Source organism: Triticum aestivum, chromosome 4A (genome assembly GCF_018294505.1).
Source record: "Triticum aestivum cultivar Chinese Spring chromosome 4A, IWGSC CS RefSeq v2.1, whole genome shotgun sequence".
NCBI lineage: Eukaryota > Viridiplantae > Streptophyta > Magnoliopsida > Poales > Poaceae > Triticum > Triticum aestivum.
Genome location: NC_057803.1, coordinates 687381725 through 687400691, shown reverse-complemented (window position 1 = coordinate 687400691; position 18967 = coordinate 687381725). Strand labels below are relative to the sequence as shown.

The 18967-nt window shown below is 43.6% G+C and overlaps 1 protein-coding gene across 1 annotated transcript; it reads right to left on the bottom strand.

The window, feature by feature from the left end:
* Positions 1 to 17153: 17153 nt before the first annotated feature.
* On the bottom strand, positions 17154 to 18267 carry LOC123083146 (cytosolic sulfotransferase 8-like). The gene is made up of 2 exons (XM_044505269.1): positions 17750 to 18267; positions 17154 to 17661 (listed from the first exon to the last, which is right to left on the bottom strand). Exons 1-2 carry the CDS (start codon positions 18265 to 18267, stop codon positions 17154 to 17156), a joined length of 1026 nt encoding a protein of 341 aa, XP_044361204.1.
* Positions 18268 to 18967: the final 700 nt, after the last annotated feature.

The window sequence follows — 18967 nt, the reverse complement described above, 5'->3', positions numbered from 1 at the left end:
TATTGCTTTCTTCATGACTTATACATGTTCCTATGACTATGAGATTATGCAACTCCCGTTTGCCGGAGGAACACTTTGTGTGCTACCAAACGTTACAACGTAACTGGGTGATTATAAAGGTGCTCTATAGGTGTCTCCAAAGGTACATGTTGGGTTGGCGTATTTCGAGATTAGGATTTGTCACTCCGATTGTCGGAGAGGTATCTCTGGGCCCTCTCGGTAATGCACATCACATAAAGCCTTGCAAGTATTGCAACTAATGAGTTAGTTGTGAGATGATGTATTACGGAACGAGTAAAGAGACTTGCCGGTAACGAGATTGAACTAGGTATTGAGATACCAACGATCGAATCTCGGGCAAGTAACATACCGATGACAAAGGGAACAACGTATGTTGTTATGCGGTCTGACCGATAAAGATCTTCGTAGAATATGTAGGAGCCAATATGAGCATCCAGGTTCCGCTATTGGTTATTGACCGGAGACATGTCTCGGTCATGTCTACATTGTTCTCGAACCGTAGGGTCTGCACGCTTAAGGTTTCGATGACAGTTATATTATGAGTTTATGAGTTTTGATGTACCGAAGGAGTTCGGAGTCCCAGATGAGATCGGGGACATGACGAGGAGTCTCGAAATGGTCGAGACGTAAAGATCGATATATTGGACGACTATATTCGGACATCGGAAAGGTTCTGAGTGATTCGGGTATTTTTCGGAGTATCGGAGAGTTACGGGAATTCGCCGGGAGGTATATGGGCCTTAGTGGGCCTTAGTGGAAGAGAGGAGAGGTGGCCAGGGCTGGGCCGCGCGCCCCTCCCCCCTAGTCTGAATAGGACAAGGAGAGAGGGGGCCGGCGCCCCCCTTCCTTCTCTCTCTTCTCTTTCCACTTAAACGAATCCTATTCCAACTAGGAAAGGGGGGAATCCTACTCCCGGAGGGAGTAGGACTCCTCCTGGCGCGCCCTATCATGGCCGGCCGCACCCCCCCCCCCTTTGAGCCTTTATATACGGAGGCAGGGAGCACCCCTAGAGACACAAGTTGATCCACATGATCATATTCTTAGCCGTGTGAGGTGCCCCCTTCCACCATAGTCCTCGATAATATTGTAGCGGTGCTTAGGCGAAGCCCTGCGACATTAGTACATCAAGATCGTCACCACGCCGTCGTGCTGACGTAACTCTTCCCCGACACTTTGCTGGATCGGAGTCCGGGGATCGTCATCGAGCTGAACGTGTGCTAGAACTCGGAGGTACCGTAGTTTCGGTGCTTGATCAGTCGGGTCGTGAAGACGTACGACTACATCAACCAAACGCTTCCATTGTCGATCTACAAGGGTACGTAGATCACACTCTCCCCTCTCGTTGCTATGCATCACCATGATCTTGCGTGTGCGTAGGAATTTTTTTGAAATTACTACGTTCCCCAACAATAACTTGCAAGATAGGATCAAGAACTCAAATATATTCATGAAAACATAAAGGGTTCAGATCTGAAATCATGGCACTCGGGCCCTAGTGACAAGCATTAAGCATAGCAAAGTCATAGCAATATCAATCTCAGAACGTAATGGATACTAGGGATCAAGCCCTAACAAATTGAGATTACGTGATAAATCTCATCCAACCCCATCACCGTCCAGTATGCCTACGAAGGAATTACTCACTCTCGATGGTGAGCATCATGAAATTGGTGATTAAGAAGGGTTGTGATGATGATGGTGACGAATCCCGCTCTCTGGTGCCCCAAACGGACTCCGGATCTAGCCTCCCGATGAAGAACAGGAGTTCGCGGCGGCTCCGTATTGTAAAACACGATGGAACTTCTTCTCTTATTTTTTCTCAGAAAATAGGAATTTATAGGCTTCAGATTAGGGTTGGCGGAGCCTCGTGGGCCCCACAAGGTACTTGGGCGTGCACGGGAGGGAGGGGGCTGCCGCGCCCAAGTGCCTTGTGGGCCACTGGTGGGTCCCTTCCCGTGAATCATTGCTCAAGTATTTTTTATATATTCCATAAAATATCTTCAAAAAGTTTCGTCCAATTCTGAGAAACTTTTATTTCTACAAAAAAGAACACCATGGTAGTTATGCTGAAAACAGCGTTAGTTCGGGTTAGTTTCATTCAAATCATGCAAATTAGAATCCAAAGCAAGAGCAAAAATGTTTGGAAGAGTACATACGATAGAGACGTATCAAGAACCACTACGACAGCACCTCCCTGCCCACCTCGAGCCGCCTCCCTGCCACCCCAGGCTAGGCGCGCATCTGCCGGTTCGCCGCATGTTGTGTTGACACTAGGTATCAAATCATCGCCAACCGTAACAAACCACTGCATGCATAATAACAGACTCGGAACATTAACACAACATTTGCAACAAACACCCAAAATCAAACAAAAATGAGACTGTAACATGTCGAACAAGCATATGCAGCACCGGAAATCTCCAAAACACCAACCTTTCATCACCAACTTTTTGATCCCCCGACCTTGCTGACTTGGGCACATTGGAGCCCCGTAGAGGTGGATCCGGATGATCCCAGAATGATTCTCTCTAGTTCTACAATCTTTCTGAAGTTGAACACTGCAAATCTCCTCAGTTTTGAGCTCCAACGTCCGCCACGACAACAATCTCTTTCATTTTGGGTGAGAGGAGCAAGACAAACAAAGGAGCATGTGTTAACCCACATGAAGCTACGGGAGTGTAGAGGGCACTAGGTATACAATTATTATTTTGAATATTGTTTAGGTAGGTATAGTGCATGGGCCTTTAGTATTACATGTTAGATCTGTATGATTTATACCAGGACACCAAATAATTTTTGCTCGAGGTATGTCCCTTGAAGGCAAAGTACACCCGAGGATTGGAGGAGGAGTGTGCTCCTTCAGGATGCCGGGGGTGGGGGTGGACAATAGATAGGAACCATTTACCTTTAATTTGGTCACAATACAATACATGGCACCTTTGGTACGTAAGATTCGAAAACACATGAACATGAGAAATATTGGAATAGGATGTCGTTGACATATGAAACCTTATAGGAAACAAAGACATAAGAATTGGTAAGTGATGTTGTTTGGCACCATGGGAAAACCATATGAATTTCCTCTAGAGATTGAGCAGATGTCATTGTTGTCATAAACTCAAAAGAATATAACAAGAGGTTAGACCTCTTGCTAGATTTCCTATGGAACTGTAGTCTAGGGTAGGAAAGTGAAAGTGCATCTCTTAGATACCGTTTATGGATTTTTGGTGATTATGATATAACAGTTGAGAGAACTAATATTTCTATTGAGTTTAATATAGATTTAGTCATGTGGTTTTAAATGGGACATCAATGGTGAACCCTACAGACAAAACTTCAAGTTGTTGCCTATCTGATGTTTTTATAATGTACTTTATAGGCTTTTGGTGAATTCAATATTACATTGGCCGCAGGACAACCGTACTATCAAGAGGGGCACAAGCGAACAATTACTTTGATTTGTGAAGCTTCATGAAAGATCCTAAAGCCAAAGTCCTAAAAAATCCACTCTAGCCACCTTAATTTTCAGAGAATTTCTCAAAGATATAATTAGGCATGAGTAGCTATTGACCGTCAACATGCATGAAAATAAGAGTTTTATTCGCATAGGAAAATTCAGGTCATATGATTGTTCTATAGGAAGCCTGAGGAAACCATTTTGCCATGCATCGTCCACAACAATTTGAAGAAGTTCAGCAGCCAAAATAGATAAAAGGGGGGTATAGGATCCCCTTGCATGACACATCTTTCATATAATCTTTCCCCCTGGAATCGCATTTAATATCACATAAGTGGAGGTAGTATTCAACATGCACTTGTTCCATGTTATCCATTACTCCCCAAAACCTAGGAGGTTCTTCAGCATGAACATGACAACACTATATTCTAGTCAGTTAAATGCTTTCTAAAAAAAATGAAAAAAAAACAATTTTGTGCTCGTGGCATGCATGCAGTTACTTAGTTGCCCAAGACCAAAAATCTGATACGGTTCCGGTTCTCGTCCCGATGAAACCTTACTAATTTTTGTTGAGGATGTGGATCGCATCCTTTTGCAGCCTATTAGCTGGAAAATTTTAGTGATAATCTTCGGAGGCACACCGACCAAAGAGATGGGCGTGTAATCTGCATAGCAGTGCATTCAGGATTAGGAGTCTTGGGGACAGGGCTATGGAATGAGTGTTTACACTTCACAAATTCATATTTTTCAAATCAGAGCTTAGAGCATCGACATCCAAACTTAGAAGATCCAGCCCCCTAAACATACACGGACACGCCGGTCAGTGTCGGGTGTGTCCGTTTCGATCTCCTATTTGTCCGTCCATGCTCATTTTCTCCCTTATATGTCCGTCACTTGCATTGGTGGAGATAAAAAGAGAGAAAGAAAAGAAAGAATAAAGAAAGAGAAAAATGGCTCAGGGTGGACTGCGTCCTACGTGGCGGACTGGCCGGGTGCGTCCGCGAGCCCTCATATCCTTCCTATGTTTGGTCTTAATATGAGGGTTCGCGAATAGGCCAGACGTATAAGGATGATACGAGGGATTCGACTGGATCAATTTTTTTTGTTCTCCCTTCTGTCCGATCACTGACCGTACATGTGTGTAAACGTTTGAGAAGGATTTGAGAAGGCCGGTTGTAGATGCTCTTGTAGAGCACAACACCGCTCCTCAATAAGGTGCTAACAGTTCTTCGTGAGCATACCAATAAAGCCATCACACCCTAGAGATTAGTTGGACCCTTAATTAGTTTGTGCACGAACACAGCCAGCTCGGGTAATCAATCAATGATGATGACTCATGATTGTCGATTAGGGACACTAGATTGCTGTCATGGATATTAAAACAGAAAGAAAAGAAAAAAACCGGGTTGTTGCAAAGCTCACCCCAAGTGCGCCAGCCAGCTCTCAACAATTTTCCGCTACACTGTCTCCCAATAAACAAGGCCGTGTATATAAATTGTCCTGCACGTACCCTGAATAAGAAAGAACAGGAAATGGTTCGCACGTAACCTTGGGCTAGTTTAATCATGTACGCGATGATCAAACGCGGCGTCTCCGTACGTGGAAACTATCGGCGTTGGATTAGGATAATGTACGTGCGCGACAGTGCACACGTCCTGATTGCCCCGTTTGTTTGGTTCCCTCTGACATGCAAGTTTGCGCCTCTACATATACTCTCACCCTTTCTAAATATAAGTCTTCGTAGAGATTTCACTAAATGAACTACATACGAAACAAAATGAATGAATCTATGCTTAAAATACATTTATATACATCCGTATATTATTTATAATGAAATCTCTATAAAGACTTACATTTTAAAACGGAGGGAGTATGTGTGTATGTACTTATATGTATGTATCTGTGTGCATTATGTGTTATGCAAAGCGGAAGCGCGCGTACATGTACATGTCCTCCACGACGAGAACACGGACGAGTGCGACGGCGCAGCTTACTTTTCTGTGCCTTGGAGATTGAGCAAGTGGGGTAGGTGACTGCGAGGTGATTAAGAGCATCTACAGTCGGCCGGGCACTCTAATACCCTATGTCCGTCCCATACGCCCGGACAGACCGGTCAAAAAAAGATCTAATTAAACTCTCAAACGGGTCACAAATGTCCGAGCTGACCGACACCCCTCATATTTGTCTTAAATATAGGGCGGATATGAGACGATCTGGGCACGTCCGAGTGTGTCCTTCACGTCAGCCCGTCCCACGGCTGGCCCACCCTAACCTCACAAAAGCCCCTGTCCGGCAGAAACCCTAGCTCACTCTGCTCCGCTCCCCTCCCCTCCCCGACGCTTCCATTTCCTTAATCCGCTAAATCCCTAGAGTCGGCGAGCATGTCCAATACCGACAGCCACTCCGACGGCAGCTTTGGAGACAAGGAGGAGCTCGCCCTCCGTATCGCGCTCGAGCGCTCGTGAGTCGATACAGGTGGCAGCTCCGGGTCCGATGCAACGCCACCTATCGCCCATCGCCGGCGCCGGCCCTTCTTGCCCCGTCCGCGGATCTGTGAGGCTTGACCGATATGCTCCTCCCGCCCGACGGCCTCCTCCATCTTCGGCCGCTGCTCCGCGCGGGCAGTGCTGGGTTCTAGTACCCGCTCTGCTGACACCGCATATGCGGGTCTGACGCGTCTGCGTAGTCCGCCCGCCGCCGCCGGGTGCCCGACGAGGAGGACCGTCTCCTCGAGTGGGTGTGCCGCCGGTCACTTACTGAGGCGGAGACGAAGGCCCGACGACTCTGGAGGATCAACGCCAAGCAGCTCTGGCTCGGCATTGAGCAATCCGAGCGGGAGGCGGCGGAGGCAGCGGCAGAGACGGCGAGGATGGCCAAGCTCAAGCGCAAGCAAGACCGCGTCTTCCGGCGCTTGCAAGGCTACATCGTCATCCCCAATTCCTCCTTCGACGACGGGTCCGACGGCTTTGACGTGGACCACCTCCTGCCGCGGACTCCTACAGATGCGCAGGCGACGGGGACGTCAAAGGGCCGGCGAGGAAGCGGTGAAGCCCGGACACACTTTTCATCCGTTTGGGTTGCTAGTTTGGCCCTTGTCCACGATGTCCGCGCTAATTTAGATTATGCGTCCAATCGGTTGACATTTGATCAGTTTGACTTGTGCGCCTGCCCATTTGGCCTTTTCAGTCGTTTTTCAACTTGCACATATTCATAACCAAATATAGCAAAGAGATAGCAAAATAGAAAGCAAATGGATATCATTTTTGCATAGAACCATATGCCATGCTGACATACAACATTGCACTAAAAGGATCGCCATGGCCATAGTTCATGCATCTTGTCCCTAGTTCATGACAAGCAAGCAAATAAAGAGATGATCAAGCATAGTATCAGTCTTGGATGACCTTTTGCTTTCCCTCAAACCAAGCCTTTTTCTCATGTCGCCGTCATGATCTCCACTTTCTTGGAGATATGCACGATATCGACCTCGCTTGCTCTTGTTTTGGCCAGCTCGCTTCAACGATCCGGCGGCCATCTTTGTCATGGTGCGCACCTTCTTCGGCTTCTTCAGGGCCACAACGGGACGATGCCAGAGGGATTTGCCCCGTCGGTCATGGCGGAAGGCATTTGGGAGAGAGAGAGAGAGAGAGAGAGAGAGAGAGAGAGAGAGAGAGAGAGGAGGGAATGGGGTGGGTGTGCGAGTGTGCGACAAACAGGCGGGCCAGGAGAGGTAGGGGGCGGGTGTCCATGGTGTGTCCATGAGGATGCAAACCCACCCTAAATTTAGGACGAAAATCGATCGCGACGAAAAAGGAACATCCGTTTGCGCCGGCGCATTCTGCCGCAATTTTTGCCCACACGGTCCCAAACAAACCCGAACGGACCAAATACGCCGCAGTTGGCCTAAGGTGTGGGCTCTACTCGAGCGTCCCTGCATCCTATACAAGACAATACAATACTGTATCAGCAATTTTTTTATGATAATTGCATGTTTAGTTGCCTGCAACTTTTTTTTAGAAAAATGACATCGCCTGCAACTAGGAGGACTAAACATCCTATATAAGACAATACAATACTGCATCTGCAATTTTTTACGATAATTGCATGTTTAGTCCTGCTTTTTTTTTGAAAAATGACATCGCCTGCAACTAGGAGGACTAAACATGCAATTATCTCGGCGCACAGAGGACACTCGTGGCGCGCTTGGACACAGGAAGCAGTCCATCTAGGCCAGCCCAGACACTATAGCACTATGGGCACTGCTATTACTGCTACGCACAGGTTTATAGTTGGCGGTTCAAAAAATTCCAAGCAATTTTTTCAAAAGTGAACATTTTCTGGGAACTTAATTTTTATTTTTATTAAGTTTGTCAACATTTTTCAGAAAAACAAACAAACTTTGTATTTTTGAAATTTTTTGAACACTTATTACAAATTGTGACTTTTTGAAAACAAAACATAATGAAAACATGAATAAAATTTTGAAAGTCTAATCGCGTTTTGAAAATATTGAATATATTTTTAAATTCTGAACATTTTTTGAAAAAGACTTATTTTGAAATTTTGAATAATTCATGAAAATTCTGATTTTTTTAAAAGTGAACAATATTTAAAAGTTAGAACATTTTTAAAAACACATACAGTTTTAAAAAAACAAAAAAATCACGAACATTTTTATGTTTTTTTCCTTCTTTCCTTTTTTGATTTTTCTTATTTCTTATTTCTGTTATTCTTTTTTCTTTTCTCTTTAATTTTTGCTCCTGTTTTTGCGAATTTTCTTTTCAAATCCGCGAACATTTTTTTGTTCATCCAATTAAAAAAATGTTCATCAATCTAAACAAATGTTCGTCAAAATCATTTTTTGTTCATTGGGATTTAAAAAATGTTCATGAAAAGACAAAATTTGTTCATCGTATTCAAATTTTGTTCATTGAATTCAAAATTTGTCCACCCATTGTTTTAAAAACAATTATTCATCTAACTCAAAAAATGCTCATCATATGCAAATTTGTTCACCATATTTTTTATTGAATTTCATCAATGTAAAAGTTCACAAGCATTTTTGAAATCATGAACATTTTTCCATTTCGTGAACATTATTACAGTTCAGGGAATTTTTTTGGCTCCACGAACATTTCAAAATTCTCGTTTTTTGAATTTGGAAATATTTTGAAAATCCCGAATTATTTAAATAATATAAAATATAAAAAATAAATCAGGGTTTTTTTAGTATCCCACAAAGCTTTATTAAGGCGCCTGAATGTATACAGGAATGAATACTAAGTCGCTGGGCTTCGCCAACCACACATGGCGATCGAACCCGAGGGATAAAGAAAACTTTGCTTAGTTACGAGCCTCGAAATTTGAGGTTCTATACTCATGAGTAAAGCTCTACACTTGAAACTCCCTAGCTCTAGCCATCATCTCTCTAACTACCGCACCAAAAGTAGCACTACTGCCTTCCCTGATCATATCAACTACCACTTTACAATCTGAAGCAAGTGTAAATTTCTGAATATACAGGTCCTCTGCGAGAGTTTGGCCTTCTCGAACCGCAAGGGATTTCGAGCACTTGCGGATCAAATGATGTTGTTTAAAAAAGAAATTGGGTGGAGATCCGCCTTCGCTCTTGGGCCGACCCAAATAGGCGCGCGAGGGATACACACTTCGAGTATCCGACCGTGACACACGCTAAATAATCGGACACAAGAACCTACGTACGCTAGCTAGATGGCCCGGCCATTTAAATCGATCGGTTCGCTCTATTGTGCGCCCTTTACAGATGTAATTGTACAGGCGCACCCCCCCCCCCCCCCCCCCGGTCTGCGCTGGGCCAGCCTATTCCATCTTTTTTTTGTTAATCAATTTAAAAAGGATGCGCGACACAAGTTTGAACATGCAGCCTCTTAGCATATCGGGGTAACCACTAGGACACGACTGTGCCACCTTTTCTTCTTTTTTCGCGAAACTTTTTTATTTTCATTTTTCCTTTCATTTTTTCTTTTTATTAAATGTGTGAATTATTTTTCAAAATAAATGGTATGTGTTCAAATCGATGAACTTTTTTCAAATATGATGATCTTTTTTCAAAATAAATGAACCTTTTCCAAATTCGATGATCTTTTTTCCAAATTCGATGAACTTTTTTCAAATTCAATGAAATTATTTACAAATTTAATGAACATTTTTTAAATTTGATGTTTTTTTCAAATTCAATGAACTTTTTCCAGAATCAATGATTTTTTTCAAAGTAATGAATTTTTTTAAAAAAAATATATGAACTTCTTTAATTTCCAAAAACTATTTCCAATTCCTATGGACCTTTTGTCCAATTCCTTGCTGTTTCCAATATTTTCTAGAATTCCTTTTCAACTTCATACTTTGTTTTCAAAATAATTTATTAGGTGTATATATAAATATATTGACTAAAGGAAGGGTCAAATAGTACTATTTCCTAGTTCTGGTCAACGAAATGAACTCGTCCTAGTAGTTATGAGCTACAGCCGTCGACACTCGAGTACGGAGCGCAAATCCTGCAGCTCGCAGAATATCAACAGGGATAAAAAATTATTTCTTTTTTCTCTGTGTTTGAGAGCAGGTTGTTGGGATTGTTGGGCCAGTTGCAACAACTGTCCCTGAGATTCCCACCCAGTACGTCAATGTTTGCACGACCGTAATGCGGCCCAATTTGATTGAAAACACAATAACCGAAACCAGTGGATCATTTTCCCAGTGGTAAGGTGAGGTATGTCGTGCAATCACGCAGTCTAGCCAGCTGCTCTAATTCTTCTAAAAAAAAGCGAGCTGTGCTAATATAATATAAATGTCTAAAAAAAGCTCCGCTGATATAATGAGGCAACCCTATTTGCGATTATGTATATGTTTCTAGAACATCCCCACAAATAGTTTTTGTATGTGTTTCCTTTCTTTTGATTCTCTCTTGGGTTCTTTTCAGTTTTTTACTTTATCCCTTTTTAAATTTCGTGCACTTTTTCAAACTAACAAATATTTATAATAGTTTTCCAAAATCCTTGATTTGTTTTATGTTTTTTGAAATTATTTTTTCATGTCATGAACATTTTAAAATTCACGGAAACCTTTTGAATTCATGATTTTATTTTATTCAGTGAAAAGTATTAAATTCTGGCAATCCTTTTGAATTTACGATCATTTTGAAAAATTGCAAACAATTTTCTAATCTGTGAATGTTTTTTAAATTCATTGACATTTTTTGAATTCGTAAAAAACTGAATTTGTGATTTTTTTCACTTCATGGATGCTTTTGAAATTCGCTCACATTTCGTATTCAAGAACATTTCTTTCTAAACACATAATTTTTCAAAAATTGAAAGATTTTCTTAGAATTAGAGTTTTTATTAAAAAAACACGTATACGTATTCGAATTCGGTGCCTCGCTTGCCTAAGTGCACCAACACAAGCGAGTGGGCTCGCAAAAAAAAACACAAGGGAGCGGCGGGGTGCGCATTTGGGTACCACAGTGCGACACCACAGTTATATCTTGCTTTTCGCGAGACGTAGCCCTGCCTGGCCTTTGGCGCACGCTGTTATGTTGCCTTAATGGGTTTTGGGAAGGTTCGGTAGCATCCGTCTGCGGAACCTTCCCCCGGTTTTGGGAAGGTTCAGCAACACCCATCGGTGAAACCTTTCCCCGGTTTTGACAGTTCCACACTTTTTCTTCTTGTTTCTCCCCATTTTACTTTACGGTTTATATTAGGTTATATTTTTTTTTCAAATACATGTCAAATTTTTCAGTACACAATTTACATATTTTGTATACACGTGAAATAATTTTTTGTCCATGTAGAAAGTTTTTCAAATACATGTTTTTTTGCAAATATACGTCAAACATTTTGCTGAATGGTATGAAACATGTTTTGTAAATAGTCATGGACATATTTTAAACATCCTGTTATGAACATTTTCTTATGGTACGAAACATTTTTCGAAATTTTGCTAACATTTGTTTACATTGTATAGAAAATTTCAAAAAATGTCATGAACATATTTTTCAAATGCATGAACATTTTTTAATAATATCATGAATTTTTTTAATGGTATGAAACATTTTTACACCATATAGATAATTTTTGAAAATCTCACCAATATGTTTCTGAAATGCATGAACATTTTTAAAATGTAATGGACATTTCTTTTAGTGCTATCAACATTTTTTTAAAATGTTTGTGATCAATTTTTTTACACAAAATGATAAAACATTGAGTGTACCATGAAAGCTTTTGAAAATTTAAGTAAATTCATTTCTTAAATATATATAGAAAAGAACCATACAAATGAAGAAGAAAATAGAAAGATTAAACAAAGAACAAGCGTAGGAAGAATTAAGTTACTTGGCTGGCCCAATAGATGCTCACCGAAGCCGTCCTTCCGTTTCGATGCCGGCGAGACACGGATACCTTCCCCTGTGTCATCCTACACGGGGAACATGAGGTCTCCTTATTGCTGGCTAAAAGCAACTCTAACCAATCCCCTATAATCGGTTAGAGGAGTTAAAGTTCCGGTCGGCACCTAGCTGAACTCTTATATCAGTTAGAGGAAAATAAATTATACACCTCGGCACCGCAGACTCCTAAATATGCTCGGCCTCCACTAGGCCGAGTAAAAGTTGTGACCTCTTTCTCATGCCCGCGTCATCCCCCTCTTGCGTCGCGTCATCGCCGCGCTACTGCCGGTGACTACCCACCACCTCCGCCAACACCCCACCGCCTTCCTTCACTCTTGCCGCCCTTCTGCCCTAGTCCAAGCCGGTTGTCGACCACCGCCTTCTGCGGAATCAAGCTCAAACGCGGTGTTACCGCCGCATCAAACCCGTTGCCGAAAAGTAGCTCAGATCTTCTTCCTGGTAGCCTCGCTGACACCTCACCATGTTGTGCCATCCATCTCCACGCCACGCCAACTGCTAGTATCGACTCAAGGTCATTGACCGGCCATGACACCTCCGTTGCCTTGCAAGTGTTGGACAGTTTGCCTAGATGACTTTTTTTGGCTTTTTTGTCTCATTTTTTCTTTTGTCAATTGAATTGATCCGAGTCATTTAAATTGAAGATGAAGAGGCTGAGAGAGATGATCATCGAGGACTCTTCGTCATCGGAGGAGGAGGAAGATGACAATGACTTTGAAATGGTCGTTCGCATGATCTACAATTATGATATTCGGCAACTGAGGAGAGGATCACAGTTCAGCCGCATACACCTGAACACTGATACAGCGGAGGGCCATGTCAAGATTATGAGAGATTGTTTCAACCCTAATCCAAGCAATCCGGAGAAGTATTTTCGTTGGCGCATGCACACAAGTATATTTCTCACCATTACAAATGACGTGGAGAAGGACGATGATTGGTTCAAGCTCAGGAGAAATGCATGCGAAGATATAAGTGTGAGTGCTTTGATGAAGTATATCGCGGTTGTTCGAGTGATGTCCTATAGGTGTTCGACTGATGCCATTGATGATTATGTCTGCATTGGAGAAGATACAATCTTGGAGGCCATTTGAAGATACACAAGAGTCGTGATCGATATCTTTGGGCCGGAGTACATGAGGCACCCAACGAGGAAGACACCGAGAGGCTGTGTGCATTGAGTGAAGAAAGAGGATGGTCTAGGATGCTAGGATCAATTGACTGCATGCACTGGAAGGTCGGTACAAAGGCCACTACAACAATCCAACAATCATTCTTGAGGCTGTTGCATCAAATTGTCCATGGATTTGACATTTACTCTTTGGATTTCCTGACTCTCATAATGACCTAAATGTGCTATTGAGATCACCAATGTTTGCTAGGCTTGTTGCCGGAGAGGATCCTCCTTGTAACTATAAGGTCAATGGCCGTGAGTACACGATGGTTTACTATCTTGTGGATGGCATCTATCTTTCATGGGCTACAATTGTCAAGACAATTCCGCGGCCAAAAGTTAACATATCTCACTTTGCAACATGTCAAGAGTCGACAAGGAAAGATGTGAAGAGAGCTTTTCGTGTGCTTTAGAAGCGATTTGCCATCGTTCATGGCCATGCCGAGTATTGGAACCTCAAGGTTCTATGGAAAATCAAGACATGTTGCATCATCTTGCATACCATGACATTGAAGATGAGAGAGGCATGCATGAGAACTATCGGTACATCATCAATGGGTATCCCGTTGAGCCAGAGCACGGTACAAATATGATACAAAGATTCCTTGCAGTGCATTGCAGGATCGAGAACCGAGAAGTTCATACCCAGCTCCAAGATGATCTTGTGGAGCATCATTGGTATCTCCATAGCACTTCGTAGTTGTGCTTTTATCATGCTATTTACTTCATTTGAACCCTTATGTGTGTTTGAATTTGAATAATTTAGTTTGTAAACTATGAATTTGTAATATTCATGAATTGTGCGAACCTTAATTATTATGTTTGGATTTAATTTGTATGCAAACATATAGTTGCAATGTACTATGTAAAATTAGAATTGATTTTTTTTTTAAAACAAAAATTTACTCCGCTAAGTAAAGGATCGGTTAGAAACGACCATTTTTAGAGGTGCAAAAGTACTCCACTAAAGAATACTTGGCCGTTTACTCCTCGAAATTTTAGGCGGCTGGTTAGAGTTGATGGAAGAGCATCTCTAGTAGATCCATTATATCGTGGTACTGTAAAGCATTATAAGCGGAACATTAAACCTATTTTGCGGTATCGTGTGGATCCCGATTACGGTAAAATTGAATATTCCCCGTGGTCCTCTTCTTCTTCCTCTCATCAACGTCTCTCTGAATCCTTGCCGCCGCAAACCCCACACATCGCGCAGTCACCTCCGCACATGATGAACCAGGTGTCGCCGCACACCTCACATGCCGCCTCGCCCGCTCCCGGTCGTGCGGTGGAGCATCGACCAGAGCCGCGACTGCTTGTGCAGCGCCCCCGCACCTCGTCGGTGACACCGACGTACCTCCCGTCCACAAAACTGCCATGGCGGCTGCGGCATGTCGCTCTCCCTCCCAAGGAGCAACGCACGAAGCTCGTGCTGGCCTGTAAAAATCAACTAGAATAACTTCGAATTGTGCCTGTCCGACCGAAATTTGCCCGGAATCGAGACCAATAAGATTGATCTTGGTCGGGACGAGGACTATTCTGGCGGTTGGATCTGCAACTTCCCTCCTGCCAACCATCTTTTTTAGGTGAACTGTAAAACTCCGTGAATCCTGAACATCCAAGGGATTGGAGGCTTGCTTTAGGGTTTCCCTCATAAATATGTGCAGGTCATCCGTTCTTGACGGATCAGGTCGGATAAGTTTTTTTCGTTCAATCCCTGTAAAAAAAATGGTTATTTTACAGTTTTGGCTTTTTAAGGGGTCTGCTAAAGATGTTCTATGACACGAGGAACAATGGAGGGTCGACCCCCACCCGATCATCTTTTTACAGTTATCAACACACAAGTGAATCACTACATGACTACTACGAACAAACATATAAGCCGACTCCATCCGTCCCTAATATAAAAACATTTTTTATCCTACGCTAGTGTAAAATATGCTCTTATATTATGGGCAGTGGCGAAGCCAGGTTCTGGCTGTGTAGTCGCTTGACTACACAGCAATTTGGCAAGTCAAAAATCGGTATAGTGGCAGAACAAATAAATACTATAGATCGGCTCAAAAGAAAAATGCTATAGAAAATGACTACATAGGCCCACGGTCATCTACGTTGTGTCACCGTTTGGCTTGGCAAATGAAAGCAAAGTAAGTCGTAATAACTTCCTTGATCGCATAAATCATGTGATTCTCCTCTCCATCTTTTGTGTTTTCATCGGTATAAACCGAAATCATTAATTAAGAGTACTCGTTGCAAAGAACACTCCACTTTCCCAGATCGCGACAAGTGATGCACATACGGCGCGTCACTTGTCGCAACCTGGGAGTTTTCCCTTTTCCGTAGATTTTTTTATTCAAAACGCTTTATTATCTTTTAAACCGTGCGTCCAAATCTTGAACCGTTTTCATCATTGGATTTCTCGCGTCGAGATCTTCAAAAGTAGATCCCATGTTGATAGCTTTTGACGAACTTTTTTTTCATGAAAAAATCAGGCGAAAAAACCGAACCGGGAGCACGGTTTTTTCCCTTTCCGAAAAAGGCACACCCATACCTCTCGCGAAATCATACCCATGCCTCTTGTGAAAGCAAAACCGTGACTCTCGTGAAAGAAAAAAAAACAGAAAACACGTTTTTTTCGTTTCAGAGAGTCACGGAAAGCACAACCATGCCTCTCGCGGAAGCAAAACCGTGACTCCCACGAAAGAAAAAAAACTGAAAACGTGTTTTTTTCCTTTCTGAGAGGCATGGCCGTGACTCTCGCGAAAGCACAACCGTGCCTCTCGCGGAAGCAAAACTGTGACTCTCGCGAAAGAAAAAAAACAAAAAATGTGTTTTGTTTTTCCCTTTCCGAGAGGCACGGCCGTGACTCTCGCGAAAGCACAACCGTGCCTCTCGCGGAAGAAAAACTGTGACTCTCGCGAAAGAAAAAAAAACAGAAAACGTGTTTTTTCCGTTTCCGAAAGGCACGACTGTGACTCTCGCAGAAAAAAACCGTGACTTTTGCGAAAGAGAAAAAAACACGTTTTTTCATGCAAAATAATTTTTTTCCAATTTTTTGATCAAAAAGCTAAGGAAGACCGGAGGAAAACCAAAACGTCGAAAAAACCCGTTTAAAAGGCCGAAAACGCGTGCGGAAAAATAAAAAAAATTCAAAGAAAGCGTCCAGAGCGCGACACGTGGCGAATGACTGAGAGCGCGCTAAATGGCGCTGATCGTTGCGAGGCTCCCGAAGAAGCGCTCGTTAACTAATTGCTCCCGGTGTAAATCTCTAACCTCTCCAAGAAGTGATCTTTGGTTTGGGCTTCAAGCACGGCCAACCTCCGGTGAGCCGTGAGCCGTGAGCGACGCATGACGCATCATCGTCACCGGTCAATATCCAGTCCAACACCAATACGAGGCAATTGCCTAGTGCCCCTTTTGGTTGTAGTTAAGTTATATCTTCCTTCTCAGCTTCTCTAGTTATCTTCCAATTTTCTTATCTCGCGAGCAATATTAGAAACTAAGAGATTGTTCCTTACAAAAAAATATGTCATTTTTCTTAGCCATATTTTCTCAGCAATATCTTGTTTTTGTCAGATTTTCAGTTTGGTAAATGGATAGCATGTCTTCAGTCTGACTCGAGTAATGGAATAGAGGACAATTTCTTGCATCATTGTCTCATTATATACTACTCATATTAATTTTCTACAAAAACAAATCATTATAGAAACTTGACATCACAAGGTTTTGATCCTGGCACCGCCACTGATTATGGGACGGAGGAAGTAGCGGTGAAAATAGAAACTACCCCAGCCTCTCATTAGACGAAGGTTAGAGCACCAGGTCTCGTCAACTCGACTAAAGCAAAATAAGAGAAAACATCGAAAGGAACTGAGGCATCCAGGAGCTTTTCCCTCAAAAGTAGAACAAGCAGTATCAAGGTTTTCCACAAAATACTTTTCTTTTTCTGACAAAAAATGAATTTTATTGACTTCAAATGAAGAATCAAATGGATACATACACGATGAGCACTCATCAAGCCACTGGGCTCAACTTGATCATAGGGCGGTCTTGCCAAGTGAGACTCACGACGAGAAGGTGAGGCCGGATCCACGGAGCTTGTCCTCGACAATGGCATCGATGCGCCGGGCCATCTCCGGGGTCATATGGTTCACCCAGTCCCCCTCGACCCCCTTTCGGAAGAAGGTTTCATGCGGGAACTTGACGAACGTCCCACTGCTTCCTGTTTTGTTGGCGTCGAGGCCTCTCATCGTGTCGATGCTGCACATCTCGGCAATGTCCGTCGGCAACCCCGCCGCCTCCTCGGCCGGCGAGAACGGCACGCCGAGGAACCGCGCGAGCTCCCTGACAGCGCTGACCGGATCGGCCAACATCTCTTCGTACCTCAGGAACAGGACTCTCCCCGGAGCTGCTTTGCTCGCTCTCCAGTAGCCCAGGATGTGGCCCCAGATGGGGCCATAGGGGTTCTTACCCTCGCATGCCAGCTCGAAGAGGTCGGAGAAGGATGAGTTGCTGTTGCCCCCTGCGCTTTTGATGAAGTGCCATGTGGAAACCAGCATGTCCTTGGGCTCCCTGCATGCATGCCGCTCTCCGTTGGTGACCGGAGATAAGAGAACAAGAAGCAGCTTGACCGTGCATGCTCACGAAGTTGTAGTATTACCTGCAGACGAAGATGATCTTGCAGTCGGGGTTGTCGGCGAGGGAGCGAGGCAGCATGGAGTGGTGCATGTGCGTGTGCAGGAGCCTAGGCGACGGCAGCGCGTCCAGCTTGGCTTCCTGACCAGCGCTGAACAGGGCCTCCATGAAGGGGACGCACTCGTGCGGGTTGAGGCGGAGGAGCTGGTGGTCGGCGTCGGAGAGCGGGTAGGCGGCCCGCGCCATGGTCGCGAAGGCGAGCACCTTGAGACAGGTGGTGCCGCACTTCGGAGGGCTCGCGAGGAGCACGTCCCTGGGCCGCGGGGTGAAGCGCCGCTGGACGGAGATAAACCCAGGGACGAGTTCGTTGAACAACCAGACGTCCTGGTAGAGCCGCAGGTGCAAGTCCGGGCCGCCGATGCTCGGCAAGGCGGAAACTATGTCTGCGTACTCATCCGGCGGGGAGATCACGTGGTCGCCGTCCCCGTTGACGTCCTTGAACGGCACCGGGCCGACGAGGCAGGACGTGTCTAGAGCAGCCATGGCTATGCCTTTGTGTGCGCGGGCCGGGATTGATGCTTCGTGGTGGCGACTTGAAACTTCTCTATGCACGATGAGTTATTTAAGGGATCAGATTTAGTCCAATGGTCCTTTCTTTTCCAATCTTGATTCCGATCTGTTTCTTCAACATGCAACTGCGAGGTGTACTAATCCGTTGGGTCTGACATCCGAATTGCATTGATAGTTTTGATCTTGCTTGAATCATTAACTCATCAAATGGCTCTACATTCAATTAAAGGATGGCTTGTTTTCAGTAACTATTTTATTAAATTTGAATCAAGTTCAAGATACAAATAGAAAAAACAGGACCACAACCGGTTGGGCTCAAGATTACATAACTCACACATAATCTACGAGTGGCTCGCGCCAGCCAAACTGGTTGAATAAATGTTGCACAACCATTTTCTGTCAACTGCGAGAGGCCACAAGCGTCCGCACGTCCATATATTGTAGTCATAACCACATACGAATTAACCTGCAGAAAAAATTACATACAGATTAAATGATGTTTCGTGAGAAAACACTTTAGACAGAACTTTGCTTTTGTACACCCCTCTAAAAAAGTTTACAAATTATGATGCAGATTAAAGGTGGAGATTATAGGTTACTCCTTCGATCAAAAAGGATATTATAATCTTTTATATCCAAATCAATTTATTCAATATGTTTGATCTACCAGAAA

Coding starts and splice junctions, on each gene's coding strand:
- LOC123083146 (XM_044505269.1), bottom strand. CDS start 18,267: ATGGCTGCTCTAGACACGTCCTGCCTCGTCGGCCCGGTGCCGTTCAAG. Junction 17,662..17,749: donor AAGATCATCTTCGTCTGCAG/GTAATACTACAA, acceptor GCATGCATGCAG/GGAGCCCAAGGACATGCTGG.